Source organism: Alligator sinensis, unplaced genomic scaffold (genome assembly GCF_000455745.1).
Source record: "Alligator sinensis unplaced genomic scaffold, ASM45574v1 scaffold579_1, whole genome shotgun sequence".
NCBI classification, from domain to species: Eukaryota; Metazoa; Chordata; order Crocodylia; family Alligatoridae; genus Alligator; species Alligator sinensis.
This window is the reverse complement of record NW_005842023.1, coordinates 852,456-871,408: the sequence shown is the minus strand read 5'-3', so window position 1 is coordinate 871,408 and position 18,953 is coordinate 852,456. Positions and strand designations below refer to the sequence as shown.

Sequence of the window (18,953 nt, the reverse complement as noted above, 5' to 3'; positions counted from 1 at the left end):
TTTCCAGGCTTGGGACCCCAGTTCTGGTGTGAGTCCTGTTTTTTTTTCCAGTTGAATTTCCACGGGACTCTTGACCTCCACTTGGTGTTGTGACCCAAGTTTGAGAACCGTTATCTTAAACAGCTAGTATCACACACTGGCAGTATGCCTCACAGTCATAAAGTAACAGTTTAGCCATTATTCCAAAGATGGCATATGTGGATAGTGTATTAGTATTCTGAAGATAGTTCAGACGTGAAGGAACTAGAAGGACTTTGGTATCATGCAGTGAGTAACTTGCATAGTCTCGCCGTAAGATAACTATATGAATACTGCCAGCACTGAAGCAAATGGTGTATATATATTCTTTGTTTTGTGTTGTAGCCAGGAAGACTAAAAAACAGATCTTTGTCAGCTACAATCTTCAGAATACAGACAACAGTTTCACGTTGCTTATAGAGAACAGAATCAAAGAAGAAATGATGGCTTTTCCAGAAAAGTTCTAACTTTACGTCACTGTAAGCTAGGCTAACTTTTTACAAAATAAACCAAGTGGGTTTCTGTAGTCTGACATTGAGATAACATTTTGAAAATTTGCTTTTGTATTTAGTTTGGACTGAACTTGTGTTTTTGTTCTTAAAAGAAAAATAAAGAGACGTAAAAACTTCTTCTAAGCTTGCAGAAGTTCCTTTGTTGCATTAGAGAACAGTAGTAGGAAAGGGGATTACAGGGGGGAAAATTTAGCAATTTAAGGAGGATGTTATAGAAGTATGCATGTAAACAGCACTTGACCTCTGTTTGAAACTGTAAATGGTCAAGAAATGTTCTCTGGATTGAAATTGTATAATTAAAATATTACAGCTACAGTGGCAGAGGAAACATCTCCTTGGACTCATGGAAAAAGTTGGCACAATGTTGCGGTGAAAAAACAGTATGTTAACCAAACAGAAGCTGCTCTGATGTTGCTTTCATTTGAAGCCTGGTGAAAACGGAAGCTGGAAAGGACATAAGTATTTGATCTGAAGTGTGGTTTTACTCTGGAAAAATTACCATGAAAAATTGACTTTTTGGTACATCTGCATGTGTGTGTATTTAGCTTTGTCCCTTGGGGACTTCAGTAAGAAGTTTTCCTTTTCACCATGCAGAGCTAAGATTTTTTTCACATCAACAGAACAGCATAGGTAGGACTAAGACTTCATCTGGTGTATAGAAGAAACTTTTGCTGCAGGTAATAGTGCACAAGGAAGATGTGTGAGTTAGTTCAGCTGAAAACTTGTTACATATTAGAAAAACTTACTGTGCGTGTAATTTGAGTTGCCATGCTCAAATCAATAGGATCACTGTCACCAGAAGGAACCATAGTGGTAGTTTTAGAGTCGCTTCTCTGAGTGAAACCTCACTTTCAAAGGGTTATTACTAAAATAATCAAAACACCACATCGTACTTTCCATTGTTTTAAGGGCAGCTGAATATGTTATTTTATACCGAGATGATACAAGGTACCAGTGGAAAACTGGGGCCTTTTAAAGAAGCATCTTGTAAAACAGTGCATCCTGTACTGACTTGTCAACTGATTTTAGAACATAAAAATTGCCACTTACTGGGTCAGACCATAGGTCCATCTTGTCCAGTATCCCATGTCACACAGTGACAGACAGTGGATGTTGAAAGGGGAGTGACCAGGGTTTTTCCCTTGTTTCTCCCCCACATGCAGCCTCCAGCCTTTAAGGTCTAGGAAGTTTTGATAATTGATAATTTGATTATTTGCAGCACTTTTTTGTTAAAACGTTGAATGTAGCAACTTGCCCATGGAAATTAGGGTTATTCTTTTTCCTTTACTAAAATCTGAAATCCTCCTTTTCTTCACTGCACTGCATGCCTCGCAGGCTTAGACTTTAAGTGACTGTGAATCATTTGGGAAACTTTGAGTAACAGAGACTGCACATTGAAGCTATTGCTACTGAGAGGTCATCCTGGAGTAGCAGCTAGACTCTTGTTAAAAAAAGAAAAAAGAAAGACTGAGGGGTCTACCTCATGTGCTAAAAAGATAACGTTATTTAGTCATCTCAACATCAGGGGATGTGGGTTTTTTCTTCACCTCAGCTGTCTAATTTACTATGCTACTTTGAGCAAAATTATTTAAACCTTTATTTTCCTTTCTGTAAAGGAATCACAAAGGTATTTTAAAAGCCTCTGATGCAAGTGTAACGTATGAATGCTGCTGGAATAGTTCCTGGTAGACGACTACATTGGCTGTCTATGGGAAAGCCCTTGGAAACTGGTTCATTGTGGCCATGGGATCAGTAATTAAAAAGTAACTAGAGCAGATAATGCTTACACAGAGAATACAGCTTTCTGTTACAGCCGGTCTCCATATATTTATCAAACCATAGTGGTGAGTTTTCTTGCACATCTGCCATTAGCAGCTGCTTCTACAGAAGTGTTGTAGAGGTGAGGACAAAAACCCATACTGGCACCTGGCCTCATGTGGACACTGCTTAACCAAAACCCATGCTAACATAGGAAAGGCTGATAATATGTTCACACAATGCAGGAAGTGGTCTTCAGGTCAGCCCTCAGTTCTGTTCTTCGGTATTTGTATACCATATTTACTTGCATACCATATCGACCCCCCCAAATCCCTCCAAAATTAGTGCATCTTAAGCAGGGAAGCTGATTTCTGTGCTGAAATTGAAGCATAGGACACTGTAATGGCTGCCAGGACACAGCTTCTTTCTCAGGCAGGGAGGGAGCGCAATCTGCAGCATCATAAAGCTGCTGACAACTTGTCAGCAACAGTGAGAAGGTTAAAACTAGCTTTTGGGTAGGCAGGAGCCAGCCCTACCTCTGGAAAAATCTTTTTTTCTTTATTCCATGTTCCCCAAACAAGGTGAACGTCTTACCTGGGGGCATGTGGTATGCAAGGAAATACGGTATGACAAAGTGAGTGTGTTGGGGAGAGGGAGAGGACTCCTATCATGGACATTCACCATGTGCGTTAAGAAAGGACTGTCCTTAGGCATACTGACTCTCCCTTGCCACGTGCACAGCCTGGGCAGCTCAGCTCTTCCCTGCTACATGCACAAGCCTGGTAGCCCAGTTCTTCTCTGCTGAACACTCCTGGCCATGTGCACATGGTTCCTCTCTTGCAGTGTGGGCAGCTTAAGATTTCCCCCTGCTGCATGTGCAGCACCCTCCTGCCACCTCTCCCCACTCTGCCCTGCCCCCGTGGGAGCAGAAGCAAGAGGAGGGAGGAGGAACCTGACTGCTCTAGCTACCTAAGCTGCTGGAGTGGTGGAGGGTAGTGGTAGCTGGGGGCAAAAATGGAGGCCATAAGTTGGACAGCCCTGTATTAAGAGATACATTTTTAAACATACAAGCTGTTTCCTGTTTTTTTTTTTGCTGGCCTATGAATTCAGTCTGACCAGGTACAGTCAAGATTAAACTGTGATAATTTAGTCAGAGCCCATTTGATTTGCTTAACTAGGTGTTTGTCAGAGAGTATCCTCACCAACTGATAACAGGATCCCATTGTGCCATGCACTGGATAAACCCCAAGAAGAGATGGTCCCTAACTGGACAGCTTACAAAAAATAGACTAGAGTGAGGGGGAACAAAAGCAAAAACAGGCATAGACAAGAGAAGTGCTCCACAAGAAGCTAGCATCACATCAGAAACAGACCATAGGTCCCCAACTACTGGTACATACTGCCTCACAATGGCATATGGTGGCTATTCCTTCCTGCAGAAGCCAGGGTAGATTTACACAGGGCCACCTCAGAACTGAAACATCCCTTTGGACAATCCAGGCTGCTCTCAGTTAGTATAGGAAGCTTGGCTGATCGTTGTTCCTCTTCATCACTCCTCAAACCTATTGAGGGTAAACTGTGTCCCTACAGTCTCATCTGTGTGATCCCAAGAATGCAGGGGCTGCAGTGGCCCCAGGCCTTGTATGTGCTGCACAAGTAAGGCTCTTTTGTCTCTGGTCACATCTACATAACCTCCTTCCTGACTCTCATCAATTTAAGTCCAGCCCTCTTGCTCCCAATTGGGTACACCAGGAACTAGCAGGGTAGATGACTTGGAGTGGCCTCGCCTGTGGGATACAGCAGTGGCTTACATGCTGAACCACTTGCGGCCAACTCTTGAGCAGTCTATTCTGCTTAGTGTAGGACCGGCTGTCCTAACCTGAGTTGCCCAGAAGGAAGGCACAGTGTGACTGTTTTAACATTTGCTTGCCTGAAACACACAAGACAGCACTACCTCCTTCTCACTACTGCCCTGAGGGAGTCAGTCAAGATACACAGCAGAAAACTATGTGAAATGTCTGAAATTACTTTTCCTGGTGGAAAAGCAGTAGTTCCCCATCTCTCAAAAAAAGTGAGTGGAGGCATTCAGCAACAGCACAGGTGACAATGCAGTCATTAACCAGGGATCCTTATTAGCTTTAGATGACATCTCAGTCCAAAGGCAGACAGTTTAAACTCTGCCTACCCCAACTACTAAAGTAAGCCACACTTTCTGTTGTAATATTTTGGCTAACTTAACAACAGTGGGGAGAGACTCCTGGCTGGACTCTGTGGATCCTGTCAAAAAACATTACTTACCATACACAGCTAGGTCCCAGAAACTTAAACTTCCTATCTACTGAGAGGCACATTTATCCTCAATTCAAGTCCAAAGGGCAGTTTAGCATTCTTCTTTTTCAGGAATCTCCCATGTGGACTCTGGAACCTCGAAGACAAATTTAATTATTAAAATTAACACTGCACAAATATCTAGCAACTCCACGTGAAATCGGGGACCCAGTGTTCTTGGTGCTGTACAAACATAGCAACTGAAGTGTTTCAAAATGAAACATTTCAACTGAGCCATGAACAAAGAGCTAAACAGGGGATTGGGGCTGGAGGATCTGGGCCCAGGGGTGGCCCCAGGGGTCAGTTTGTGTTGACCCTAGAGTGTCCTGGGACTTGGAGTGGGACCTGGCAGCTGGACAGCTCTCCCATCCCACTCTCCCTTACTCATGCAGACATAAGTAAGTGAAACAGGTGAAGTGCTCTAAACTGGCACTCAAAAAGGTACTGTTTTGGAACACTTCCACTGCTTTTGTAACAGTTCAAAGGACAAACACATTTGTACAGCTGACCTTTTGAAGTGTTTTAAAGGTGTTTGAAATGGTTTTAATTGTGACATGTGTCTGCATCCTGAGAGGGTTCCTGCTTTGGACATCTAGTCTAAAGAGACCAAACAGACACAAGGTGGGATGAAAAAGGGGCACAGATGGGTGAAACTTAGGAAGACAAGTGACAGATCAAAGAATAGAATCCTGATCTAGAGTCCCAGGCCAGTAACTGTATTCATGCTGTGTATACTCTCCAAGGGATCTGTCGATTAGCAGCAGAGTCATTTCCACTATCATGTATATTCCCCCTTTTAGCATAAAATTAGGAAGGCTAAGGCCGTTTACAGACACGGAAAAAGAAACAGTGCTTTACTTCCAGCTTGGCACACACCCATGCTAAGCGCAGTGCGTCCCCAGAAGAGGCATTGGGGCAGTTTGACCCGGTTTGCCCCACATCTGTATAGCTCATATGCTTCAGTGGGGCTTTTTTGCACTTTTATTTAATAGCTGAGATAGAAGCACCAAAAAGCCTTGCTGAAGCTCATGAGTTATACAGACATAAGGGAGCTGGATCAAACTGATGTGATGCCTCTTCTGGTAAAGTGCTGGCTTTTTTTAAAATGAGTCTGTTAGCACCCCAAGTGACCACATCCTACCTTTACCTAGCAAGCAAATTGTTTTAAAAAAGATTTAGCATTAGATGGTGCTGGGTTGATCTGTTATAGATACAATTCATTTTTTTGAAATTTTTAATATCAGATTTTAAAAATTTGAAATTGACAGCTTACAGTAAAGCCACAATTCACTGTAGTCTAATAAAATAATTTAAGTAAATGTACTTAACCACTTCAGTTTGCTGCTCATGTTATGGAAAAGAATGAGCTACTAAACAGGTGGAAGATCCTTGGCTAAAGATCTGGGATTATAATTTGCTGAAGTGGTCAATCAGCTTTTGACAGCAGTAGCCTCTTTTTCAAGTGCAGAGAAAATATTTTTTCATTGCAGCTCAATGCATTCAACTAATTCAAGCCAATGACTACACTTAAAAGTTGAAAAATAAATTAGGAGCCAAAAAAAGCATGAAAAGCTTATTTTTTTCTTCTCAGGCTTATATAAAAATGAAGTAGGGGATGATTAGATCTACTTGTTCTAAAACCACAGTGCCCAGAAGCAATCAGTTCAATTAACTATCTTACAAATCAGTCAGGTTAAAATGCAATGCATACTTTGTTAATCATATGCATTTGCTTTATGTAACTAATACATTTTAAAATCTTCCTTTTGGGCATTTTAATTTAATTTCTTTTAAATTGCAGCTTACCGTGAAGTATGGGTAAAAAGTGTCCTCATCTAGAAAATAAGAAATGTATCATTCACCATTTTCTAAACATAAATAAGATATAAGCTAATAACCTGAATACACTTAAGATACATAAATGTGTAAAGGGATTTTTTCTCTTCCTCAGTAGCATAAAGCAGCAGCAGATTAGGGCCGAGGCTACATGTTGTTGCAAATCAACATTTTACATAACCACAAAAAAGAAAACTCCACATTTTGTTTAGGAAAGCAATTAAAATACAAACACAAAAGGTAAGCTAAACGATTTAAATCAGTTTCTTGCTTGCTGATTTTAATCATGATTAAAATGCATGATTTATATTATTAGTGCATCATGTTTGCATGTTCTGAGAGTTTTCTCAAATGTAACTGAATGGTTTCTGGAGCTGGAATATCTGAGAAAGTGCAACACAATTGATGGAGGCAAGAAAGACATTTAAAGGAAGGCATTATACTGAGGCAACATCTTTTTTATTTCTGTACATTTACATACAAATTTTTTTCAGTAGGTACAACAGATGTAACATCATGCAGACATTTAGCTTGTAAGACTGTTTTCAGTACTTGATTTAAGCTTGTGCTATGAATAAGCACCACCAGACTATTCATGATCAAAACATACAGTAACACGATTCTTTATTAAAACTTCATCAGAAACTGAGGGGGGAGGGAAGTCTCACCCACTAGACATAAACACACTGTACTCCTTTCCCAAAACATTTCACACAATACATTTAAAATGAGGTTTGTCTTTTTAAAAAAAGTTGAAGTGAGGGTGGAAATCACCCCACACTTAGTGTTGTCTGTATGTGTCAGCTACAGGCGCAACTTGACTCGACATTCACAGAGTTCATTTAATGGCACTTCTGCTTCCAATTTGGTGACCTTTAGTGTTTGGCTCCAGGAAGTGGCAACATTTAAGTAAAATACTTCCGTTAAAAAAAAATTCTGCTTAACCAAAAAAAAAAAATGCCCATCAAAAATCACCCTTTTGAGCTGCCATAAAATACACTTAAAAATGGCAAGCAGACTTGCACATTTTTTTACCCTGTCTTATACAGTTATGGTATGTGTTTGGCAACAGAAAAATTACTATAAGCCTGAAAGAAGAAAAAAGTGGACTAAGTCTGATATCACTTTCACATTCTGTTTACATTTTTAAAAGGAAAAAGGCTTTCAAATAAATAATAATAATCATAATCCTCCTCCTCCGGTAGGGTTAGCAGTACCAATGATTTCTGGAAGGAAATGGCCTGAATGGGTGGTATAGCTTTGCCTGCTTTGTTCGCCATGCTGACTGGAAAACAGCAGCTGTCCAAAGAAAACAATTCCTTTGCACCAGCCAGGGAAAGAACACAATTGAGAATTTCTGGTTTGACAGACATTTGTTAAAAGATTGCCAGAGCACCCATCCAGGCAAAGAACTGAACAGAGCACATTGGGGAACAAAGAGTATGTCTCTAAGGCACAGTCCAGCACCCCACTGAGATACCCAAGCTAACTGAACGAGCTGGCCTGGGTACCAGAAGAAATGCAGCCACGTTAGTGCAGTGCTCTGCCCTGGCTAGAATACCCTGCTTCTGAAGTGGAATTTCAGCAGAATGCAATGCTAACATAGCTAGACTGTTTCTGGTACCTGAACTAGCTCAGATATCTTTGCATGATACTGTATTGTGCTGGGCAAACATGTCCTCCTGTTCTACGGTACCATAGAGTAGCTTAAAAAGCATCCCTGCATTACCTACACACACCAAAAGCTTTTGACTAATACCTTAAAAACCAATACAAATAAAGAACAGATTGTTTTTTTCATTTTTTCTTTTGCTAATAAGCAACTACAAGTGCTAGTGATAGGACAGTAAGTCACAGTTTTGTTGCGACAGAACTGGAAAATCTAGCAACCCAGAGTTGGGACCTTAGTACCAAATACCTTGTTCCAGGCAAGTACAAAAATAAATAAATAAAAAAATAAAAAAGGTAAAAGAAAAAAAAACATTAAAAGCATTGCCAAGTGCTCCTGTCACCTAACCTATTTCTTAAATCAGTGGTTTTCAACCTTTTTTCCATTTGTGGACCCCTAAAACATTTCGAATGGAGGTGCAGACCCCTTTGAATTGTAAGTGTGGGTATTCACATACTTTTGACTGATCATACTCATCTTTAAAGACCCCTTAAACATAGTCTGCAGATCCCTAGGTGTCCGGGGACCACAGGCTGAAAACCATTGTCTTAGATAAATATGTTGATAAGTTTGAACAACTGTTCTCCTCCCTGGGCCTGTTAGTAATTGAAGAGCAAATGCCAGAATAGGAAACTAGAAAGCACTGTGGACAACAGCGTTGAGCAGACCAGAACTATAACAGTGCTAAAAGCAGTCAGTTTAATAGGCTTGTGAATGGTCTACACGATTTGTACTGTAGCTTGAGCCTAGATGCACAGAGACCATGAATAAAAAGCCGATCCATGGCATATGGATTGCCAGGTGCTGTGTAACAGCTCTGAGCCCATGTGCTTGCCCACTCTTCCACAAGCCCCTGCTCTTGCTATTGAGCTCTCATTTCAAGGTCCCCAATTCTGTTCTTATTTGTTTTACTTCCCCGATTTTGTTATAAACTCACCTTTCCTGATTTGTGACTTGTAACAAGTGTCATATAAAAGGCAAACGGTATCACGCAAGTTTGGCACATGAATACTGCACGAATCGAAAGGCCTTAGTTTCAAGGTGAATGCAGACTGGAAATATCTGAACATGGAGTCAAAACAAACAGAAAAAAATAGGAGAGGTGGCCACCTTCAAGCCACTTGGTAACTAGGGGTGCAGTCAAAAATTGGGCTCTCACTGTCACAGCAAATCTTGTGAAAACAGTAGTGTAACTTGAGGAAAAATTCCCATAACTGGTCCAGTGTTTCTTACCACATTAAAGAAGAAGAACCCAAATGTCCACATCCTCCATACAAAAATTAGCAGCTTTAGGACAACATTGTTTTTCCAGCCACAGCCATTTCTGTCACTTTGACAGGTCTACCCATCCTCGATGCCCGTCAGCATGTGAAGTGGTGCTGCTTATTACGTTGCCTACAACGCAGTAGATCTAATTCACTGTGGGTTGTAAGAGGACAAAGGCAGCCAAACAGAGGACGCAAGTTGTAGGTACAGTAGTTTACAGACAAATCTCTAGAGCACAGAAGGGGGAGGGGAGAACAGGAAAGGGCAGATGGGCCTTTTCCATGCTCACAAATGTAAGATGTACATCAAACAAAGTGGCATTCATATGGACGCTCAATACAACATTAGACATCCTGCTGCTCTGTTCACTGAAATGGCTGTACCACTGAGCAAATCACAAATGCATGGCCTGAGTGGAAAAGGAAAGGGGACATTATCTAGGATGCAATAACACTTCTAGTTCAGAAACTAGATTAACTAGATCGATAGGACATTCACACAACAAGAACTGAAACTTGATGGCAAAAACAAATCTATTGCTAGTTTGGGGGCTGGAGAGGGAGAGGTCATCTGGCTATTATTACCAAGTAGCCAGCTGTACAACAAAGAAAAGATTCGTTTCTCATGTTACTGTGCATAGAACAGAACTGTTTTGATTGATCAAATGAGTTATCCTATAGGATTTTACTTCCCCCTCCCAAGGGAGATCCTACAAGAATATGTGGTTTTTGGTTTGCTTTTTGCTTTTTGCTTTTTTTTTTTTCCTTTTCTTTTGATAGATTTAAGGTGGCCATTTGCTGTAGATTCTTGGGTTGAAAACAGCAAACGAGAGAGCAAAATATATATTAATCACAATCCAGTTGTGGTTAGGTAGCATTAAAAATGACCACTTCCAAGGGAGAACAATCTTGTCCTTCTTACACAAGCAATGCTTTAAACAGACCTTTCCTTTTTCATCTTCAGTTTTTATTCAAATGATCTGTTGATTCATTCCCTTCTTAAAGACATTTATAAATATTAAGCCATTTAAATTAGAAAATAGGCTTTAAACAATTAGGACATGCAATGACACCAATCTCGCAGTAGTGGAAATTTCAGTTTAACTCACTTGTGGAGCAAGCATACAGATTATAGCCAATGTTCCTACATTTTTGTCTCCTTTGACCTAAAATATTCTTCTGGAACACAGAGTTACAGATTTTGAACCTCCTGTTAGTTAAAACCATTCATGGTAAAAACAAATTTAAAATCGCTGTTGCTCAATTCATTTGAGTTGCTTATATTATTATTATTACTGTTGCTGTTAAACACTTGCAGGAATTCCCTAAAAGAGCTGAATGGGATATTTAAAATGTATACGGCTGATGCAGATTGAAAAAATCCTAGACTTCTTGGGGCAGTATATTCCTGACTGCTTCTACATCAATAAAAAAAATGAACTCCACCACTTTAATTTGGAAAGTAACTTTTAAGTACATAGGGGCTCACTATCAAAACCAAATTTATGCTGCATATATGTAGTCAGACTCTGCATCACAGCAGATTGTTTTGTTCTCTTTGTCCAAACCACGCAGCAGGCAAGGTGTGCAGGTTCTGACCTTCCAGAAAGGCAGAAATAATGTGGAAAGAACCTAAGCTGTGGTGAATTCAACTTTGCAGCAGAGATGCTGCTTCCTTATAACAAAGCAAAGAAGAAAACCCACAGTTGCTTTCTTGGAATGGCTACACCTCTTAAAATAAGATGGCTTCATTTCTGTGATCAATGAGAGGAAAAGGAAATAAAGTGCTTCTTAAAAATAATCAAAATAAATATACGCAATGGCAAGGAAAAAAAGAAGTTTTGAAGGGCTATCTCCAGCCAGTTCGCATCTCAGATGCGGTTTTTTTCCTCCCATATCCTTTTTAGAAGCAATCGCAACATCAGATGAAGATTCCTATAATAAGTGGCGTTAGCGCTAGAGTTGAATTTCCTCATGTTCCATCCGTCACTGGTCTGTAAACCAGGGCAAAAGCAGCCCCACCTCAGAGAGCTCCTTCTCCTGCCCAACGAGCAAACAAAAAAAAAGGAAAGAAAGAGAAAAAAGAAAAGAACCCTGACCCCCCACCCAGTTACATAGACTTCATCCCATTGGCGGTGGCATTCTCGGACATCCCATCACTCACGGCAGCCGAGTCATGGAGACCAGAGTAATCCTTGAGTTCAGAGTTTGTCAGGAGCAAGGGCTGCTCCCCCTTCTTGTGTGGCAGAAGAGGTTGCCTGGTGTAATGTTCCCCGTCCGGGATGTTCTCTGGCAGGTTCTGGTTCTTGCTCTCAGGCAAGAGGAGAATGCAGATGATGCAAATGAGCGTACAGCAGGCAAAGATCACATGGTGCAGGAAGTAGCCTTTCTGGTTATGGAGCTCCATGATTGGTGCAGTCAGCATACCAAAGCCTGCGCTGGCCAGGATGAGGCCAAGTCCACCTCCCCTGCAAAGACACATAGGCTAAGCACCAGCTCTTCATACAGAGAAACCTACCTACTGCAGCAGGCATGGATTTTAAACATGCTTTTGTGGAAAATTTCAAGCCTTCCCCACCAATGTGACCACATGCAACCTTGCACCGAGCTGGTCACATGGGTGTCAACTACTATTTTAATTAGATGCGCTTGCTTTCATACAATTCCAGAGCTAGAAGCCACTTCAAAAGTCATCTAGTCCAACCCCCTGCACAGATGCCAAGTTTGCTATTCCTACTCTCTCCCAGAGAGGTGCCTGTGAAACCTCTTGAAAGTCTCCACTCAGGGAGATTCCACAGTGTTCCCGGGAAGCTTGTTCCACTATCCTACTGCTGTAACAGTAAAAGGAAGCTTTTGCTGACATAATCTAAACCCACTGCTTGCATCCTGTCCTGTGCAACAAGGGAGAACTATGTTTCCCCCTCTTTCTTATAGCAGCCTTTAAGATATTTGAAAACTGCTATTTATGTCCCTGTTAATATCCTTTTTTCCAGGCTAAACATACTAAATTCCTTCAACTTTTCCTCACTCATCTTGCTTTCCAACCCCTTTATCATATTCAACACTTGCCTCCGAATCCTCTGCAACTTCTCTATACCCTTCTTAAAACATGGTGCACAGAACTGCATACGGTACTTTAGCTGAGGCCAATCAGGATCGAGTAGTGCGGCACCATCACTTCCCTACGTCTTGCATATAATATTTCTGTTAAACAGTCCAAAAGTGCATTCATACGCTCTTTTCTTTGTAACTGCTTCATGTTACTTGTTCTTGTTGAGTCTGTGTTCCACCACAAGTCCCCCACACTTCTCAGCAATGCCAGTGTCTATCTAACCACTGGTCTGAAATTCTGTATCTCTGCATTTGTTTTTTTCTTTCCTAGACATACTAACTTGCATTTGTCTTTGTTGAATTTCATCCTGTTGTCTAGTGCCAGCTGTCCAGTTTATCAGGATTGTTTTGAATTCTATTCCTATTCTCTAAAGGATACAAGATCCCCTCCCCCCCTTTTTAGAACATCTGCAAATATAATTAATAAGTTTTCTATTGCCTCCACATCTTTAATCAAAACGTTAAACCGCATCAGAGTCAGAACAGCAGGGAAGAAACACCAGCCTGCATAAGTTTATCAGCTCAAACCACAGCAGTTCAAATACCCTGCCTTGCCCAGAGAGCACAGGCAACCAGGCTGAAAAAAAAACTTCTGGTGGTCCCATTTTCAAATGATAAGGTATATAAAGATAATGATAAGGGCCTCACAATGGTAACAAGAATGTTGTGCGAGTGACACCTGCTGATGCTATGGACTTGAAAGAGAACTTATGGGGGCTGCTCGTGGTCTTCTCTATGCTCCTTTGGGCCAGTGCATAATAAGGCCTTTGCTCAAACCAAGGCTTTGAGTGGGTCCATGCAGAGAGTTCTCATAGAGAATGGTTTTTCCTCAAAATTTTAGGGCACACAAGCCTGGTCCCTTACTCATCCCTTCCCCTTATTATCCGAACTGGGACAGAGGCTAAGTAGGAGGTTCTCTCGGGCTCCAAAATTCTGCAAGGCCCAGTTTATCCTCCTCAAATGTGGCCAGGACAGTTAAGCTCCAGTGGAAATGGAAGAAGAATTCTCTGTTCCATCCCTATATTTATGGAGGAAGCAGAAAAGGAAAAATCTATATCTGCTTCTCTCTCCAGTTAATAAAAGAGCTCTCCAGACTTATTGGGAATCCCCAAGTGCCCAGGAACTGAAAGAGCAAGCAAGGGCTGTACATTAAAAGGGTGAGATTACACATTATGATCAGACCATGCTAAGAGCACTTAAAATTTGAAGGATCACACATTAAGGCTCATTAATGAAGTGCTAAGTGTCCTCTAGGTTACACTACTCAAGTTACACCACTTCAAGTGAGGATTATCTTTGAGCTGTGCTATCTAGCTCAGTTTAAATTAACCTCTGGGTATTCATCTGAGATAAAGCCATCAATTCACAGTCCTCCCATATCCCAGGAGGCACTGCTCTCAGGTGAACTAGCTATCATCCAGGACTCTAAGGCCCTGGGAACAGCTGGGCAACAGGTGGGTGGAGATGGATTGAGTGGGGAGGGAGGGAGGGAAAAGGGATGAGGGGGGCAGGGAGGAAGAGGCATGAGGAAGGGTGGAGGACCTGCCAGAATGCTCTCTCCTCTACCCCCCAAATTACCCTAACCCCCAAATTGCCCCCTCCATTCTCAGATTGCTCCTCTGCTACCCCAACTGGGCTCGGCACCCCCAGACCACTGCCCTGCCAACCTGATCAGACTGAGATTGATGAGGTGCTGGTGGTGGGGTTCCCCTCCCTGCCTGCTCCTGGGGTCCCTGCAGACCTGCTGCCCCTACACACCCGTATCTAATCCCCACCAGGATCTTTGACTGAAGGGGAGGCAGCAAGGAAGGGCCTGGGGGGCAAGGAGCTGCGAGAAGCTGCAGGGCCCGCTGGGGGTCAGATCTGGGTGTGTAAGAGCGGTGCGGGCTGCAGGGAACCTAGGAGCAGGCAGAGAGGGTGAACCCCTTTCCTCCCCTGCTACTGCTGCCACCTCTGCTCTTGGGCTGACTGGGGTGGCAGAGCCACAATCTGAAGATGCAAGGGCCAATCAGGGAGTGGAGGGAAGCCGGGGTGAAGGGGCCAATCAAGGGCCAATGGAAGACAGTGGGTGATCTGGAGGGGGGTGGGGGGCGATCCAAGTGGTACAGGGTCCCCTTATTCCCCCTCCTCCCCAGCTTATACTGAGACTAGAGAGCTTGCAAGCAGGGCAAGAATGGAGAAGACTTGCAGTCCCTGGCCATGGCCCTGCTCACCAGTTTTCTAGTGGCAAATCTGAGCAGCGCACATTAGAGAGGGTATTAACCCTAAACATGACTGATCCCTAGAATCTGTTAACCTTAACACAGATTAACATTCTTTAGAATTAGCACCTGCCATGTAATCTCACCCATAGAAACAAGCCGTTGCTTAATCTTCATCTGGGCAGACCCCTTAGTGCCAGCTTGAACGAAATCCCTTTTGTTTCTCCAACAAGGTCATAGAGGCACTTCCCTGAACAAACTGAGTCACCTTGCACAAACAATCCTTCCTTCCTGTGGGGACTACATGTCCCAGCCCCACTTGTTGCTCAGTTTCAGCTAGCTTTTCTTCACACCCACTCTTTCAGCTGTTGTGCCACCAGTTTCCATGTGGTGTCCTGAGGATTTGATCCTGCAGGGACAACTATTGCACAGAAGATCCAGCCACAATTTCCCAGACAGGGAGTTCATGTCAGAGCCAGTAAGACGTTGGTTCCAGTCACCTTCACTTGGAAGCTCCAATATCAGAATCTGAGATGGATCATTTTAGTAGAGGGCCCTCCCTACCCAGGACAGCATCGAGACTCAAGGATTGTGTGCACATGGGAGCACATGCACCTGTCCTCGTTCCCATCACTACTATCTTTTGGTCCCCATCTTTCCACCTCTATGTTTGCAGGCTGTAAGGTAGCATGTACTAGACAGTTATGTGTTTAATTGATTGACTGATATTATGTTATATATTACAGCATTATAAATCCTCAGGCTGCTAGCCACTGTCCATCTCATTCAAAGCTAATCCCCAAACTCCTGATCTTCTCAGCCTTCATGGATTTACAGCTGGGCTACTAAAGTGCAGGAAATGAAGGCTGCCAGAATTATGCTGCTCAGACCACAGAAAAGAGCAAAACAATTAATCAGGGCAATACTTAATTTTCTAGCTTCCAAGGGAACAATTTTTGGCATAAACTATAAAGTTGCTCCTCTGAGCTTTACAGAAGAAAGCTTAGTTTTGCCTGGGCTTCTGGGTTTTGTGATGTTAGTAGATACTCTGGGCCCTGGCATTAAGCTTCACAGTTTTCCCCTGAAAAATTCAAGCCCAGCCAAGGCTAATAATTTGCTAACTTAATTTCTCAATGCTTAAGTAATTCTTATTCATCTGTTCATGAGTAAATTGCAGGACCATCAAATACACAACAATTGGTAGGCTCATGCCCCAAGTGGATGCAAAAATCTGGTTCTTCACTGCTTTACTCCTAGTGTAATCATCACTGACCTCAGTAAAAAAAGTGTACATAGAATACTACCAAAGCAGGAGGAAGGGCATGCCTGCACAAGCTGCAAGGCATGGTGGAAAAGTCTTTTTGATGTTGTACATCAAAGACTTGGGGGGTGGGGGGGAGAGAAAATAGCTGAACTGAATTTTAAAAGCATTTCAAATTAGGACATTATATGTACTGAAAAGAAAACTGAGGCAGAAGGCAGATGGCTCAATTTTACATTCAATATGCATCAGGAAACAAGATCAAAAGAAAGAACCATATTTCCTCAGTGTGGGTGAACATGGTGAGTTGTAATATTATTTCTGGGATGGATAATGAGGAGAACTATTGATGCTTGAATATAGTATACTATCAATCTACTGACTAGAGGGGTAATTAATCATATAAAATAATGGCTAATTCTACATTAAGAGTAAATGTTTTCCTTCCTGACATGTAAGGAAGAACCGGATAAGTACAGCAAAAAACCCAAAAACAAACCCCCCCAAACAATCAGGCTTTTAAGTGAAGCAGACTTTTGTAGGTCACGTTTTATATAATAGGCTGGATTCAGAAGTTTTTAGTGGTGCTAGGTTCCTAGGTATTATTCTTCCTCATTAAACTATTTTTCTTAGATTTATGGTTACAGCTTTCTATTTGGATTTATTAAAATATATGGAATAACAACAGATGTATAGTCTTGCAGGTCAAGAGTCTGAAATGGACACAAGAAAGACAAATGGTCTCTTTCCACTTCTCTGTCTCCTAATTCTAATTTGTGCTTATAAACTACCTTAAAATTTCCAGACATTTATATTATATACTAGCCAATTGCCCATCAAGAATGACCGGGGTGGGGTGGGGAAGAGACACGGACAGGACAAAGGCCTGCATCCCTTCCTTCCCCCACCTCAGGCCAGGGCTGTGGCCGGGGCTGTTCCCTCCCCCCCGCTTCGGGCTGTACCCACCCTCCCCTTCTGGCTGCCTCCCCTCCCTGCCAGCTGTTGTTGAGGGGGGAGCAGCCCCTGACTCCAAGGAGCAGACGCGGGGCATGGGGGATGAGGCCAACGCTGCTGGCCTGCCCCCCACACTCCATCACCTCCATTACGATGGCGCTCTAGTCCCTGTCATCCCCTTCTGCCTCCAAGGAGCAGGGGAGGGGGGGGTGAGGCCAGTGGAGCTCCCCTCCCCTCTGGCCTCAGTTCCCACTGTCACAGCAGTGCTCCACTGTCTATCCCTGTTTGTGTAGGGCACTCTGATTGGCTGCCGAGACAGCCAATCAGAGCGCAAATAAAGTGTTATGGACAGACAGACAGGTGTAGGCTTTTATAATATTAGAATATTAATAATTAGATCAGTGGCTCTCAACCTTTTTAGAGTTGAGGCACCTCTGGTTGGACTTGAGGCAGTCTTTGGAAAATACCAGCTCTTAGTTTTCACAATTTTTTTTTGCCTGATTTGTTCTGTTTAAAAAAAAAAAAAAAAAAAAAAAAAGCAGCGAAGTTATAACTATGGATTTCTGTTTGAAAGCTCTGGGTTTACCCTGTGAATCATGTTTCTAAGCCTAACAAAGCTAAGATTGTGTGGAACCCCATAACACCCTTGAAAGGAACTCAAGGCATCCAATGGTGGCCTGGCACCCTGGTTGAGAGTCACTGAATTAGACCTTAGAAAAGTGGCTACTATCATGACCTCTGCTATTTCCTATGTTACCACAAGGGAGCAGGCTCTGCTCACCTTCATTCAGTGAACGAACTACAGATAAGTAAATGCAATAATTCACACAACTGGCAGAGCAAACCCTGAAATTGGAAAGGAGCAAACCCTGGAAAGGCCTAGATCCAAAATTTCCTGTCTTTAAAATGGTTCCCTAATATTATTTGAGATTTTCTCCTGGCATACTGGAATTTCAAATATAAACAGGATTTTTTTTTAGTCATTTTAAAACAAGAGCAAAAAATTCTCCCTAAAATTCTTTGCTGGAGCAAAACTAACAGCAAGAAGGTGAGCTTGCAATTCCTCTGTAATGTTTAGAAATCACTGCCACAAGACTTTGTAGAAGCTGACAGTTTAGCCAGATTCAAAAAGGGGACTGGACAAGGATCCCCAGGACACAGAAAGCCCTCACTCTCATCCTACAAACTTAGAATCATAGAATCATAAAATCATAGGCTGCCTGCAGGCGTGAAAAAAAGAAAACAAACGCACATTACTGGAAGCAGCAGCACGTTAGTTTGAAATGGCTCTGCAGCATCTGTATGGATTGGGTGCTTCGGCAGGGGTTTTCGGCACTTTATCTAAAGCTGATTCAATCAGCTATTACATAAAAGCAACAAAATAGCCCGCTAAAGCGCCTGATTGATACAGACGTTGAAGAGCCGGGCTGAACTAACATGCTGCCTCTTCTGGGCAAGCTCTGGAGTGCGCTGAGTTTTAAGTAAAGTGCAGCTTTGCTTGGGTTTTTTTTCTTCTTCATGTCTGCAAGCAGCCATAGAATCATAGAAAGTTAGGATTGGAAGCAACCTCAGGACGTTATCTAGTCCAACCCCCTGCCCAAAGAAGGACCATCCCCAATTAGGTAATTCCAGCCAAAGCTTTGCCAAACCAGGCCTTAAAAACCTCCAAGGATGGAGATTACATTACCTCTCTAAGTAACCTGTTCCAGTGCTTCACCACTCTCCTAGTGAGATTCTTTTTCCCTAATATCCAACTTAAACCTCCCTTGCTGCAACTTGAGCCCATTGCTCCTTGTTCTGTCATCTGTCACCACTGAGAACAGTCCAGCTCCATCCTCTTTTGAATCCCACTTCAAGTAGCTGAAGTCTGCTATCAAATCCCCCCTCAGTCTTCTCTTCTCCAAACTAAATAAGCCCAGGTCCCTCAGCCTCTCCTCACAAGTCATATACCCTAGCCCCTTAACTATTTTTGTTGCCCTCTGCTAGACTCCTTCCAGCTTGTCCCCATCCTTTTGTAGTGGGGGGCTCAAAATTTCTGTC

The 18,953-nt window shown here is 42.5% G+C and overlaps 2 protein-coding genes across 6 annotated transcripts in view; one reads left to right on the top strand and one right to left on the bottom strand.

Moving 5' to 3' along the window:
• PSMG4 (proteasome assembly chaperone 4) overlaps nucleotides 1-18,953 on the top strand; it is a 33,083-nt gene that overhangs the window by 4,692 nt on the left and 9,438 nt on the right. The window contains exon 3 of one of the 2 annotated variants that reach the window (XM_006022194.3): nucleotides 364-561. The exons of the other annotated variant lie outside the window; for it this stretch is intronic. Within the exon in view, the coding sequence (XP_006022256.1) occupies nucleotides 364-485 (122 nt within the window). The 3' untranslated portion in view covers nucleotides 486-561. Of the gene's footprint in view, nucleotides 1-363; nucleotides 562-18,953 lie in introns of those variants that run through there. 2 annotated transcript variants of the gene reach the window in all.
• The window catches only part of SLC22A23 (solute carrier family 22 member 23), a 190,660-nt gene continuing 178,574 nt past the window's right edge, over nucleotides 6,868-18,953 (bottom strand). For 3 of the 4 annotated variants that reach the window (XM_006022193.3, XM_025202389.1, XM_025202390.1), the window contains one exon: nucleotides 6,868-11,854. In XM_006022193.3, the coding sequence (XP_006022255.1) occupies nucleotides 11,497-11,854 (358 nt within the window). In that variant the 3' untranslated portion in view covers nucleotides 6,868-11,496. The remainder of the gene's footprint in view (nucleotides 11,855-18,953) is intronic. The other variant, XM_025202391.1, reaches the window with a different exon arrangement.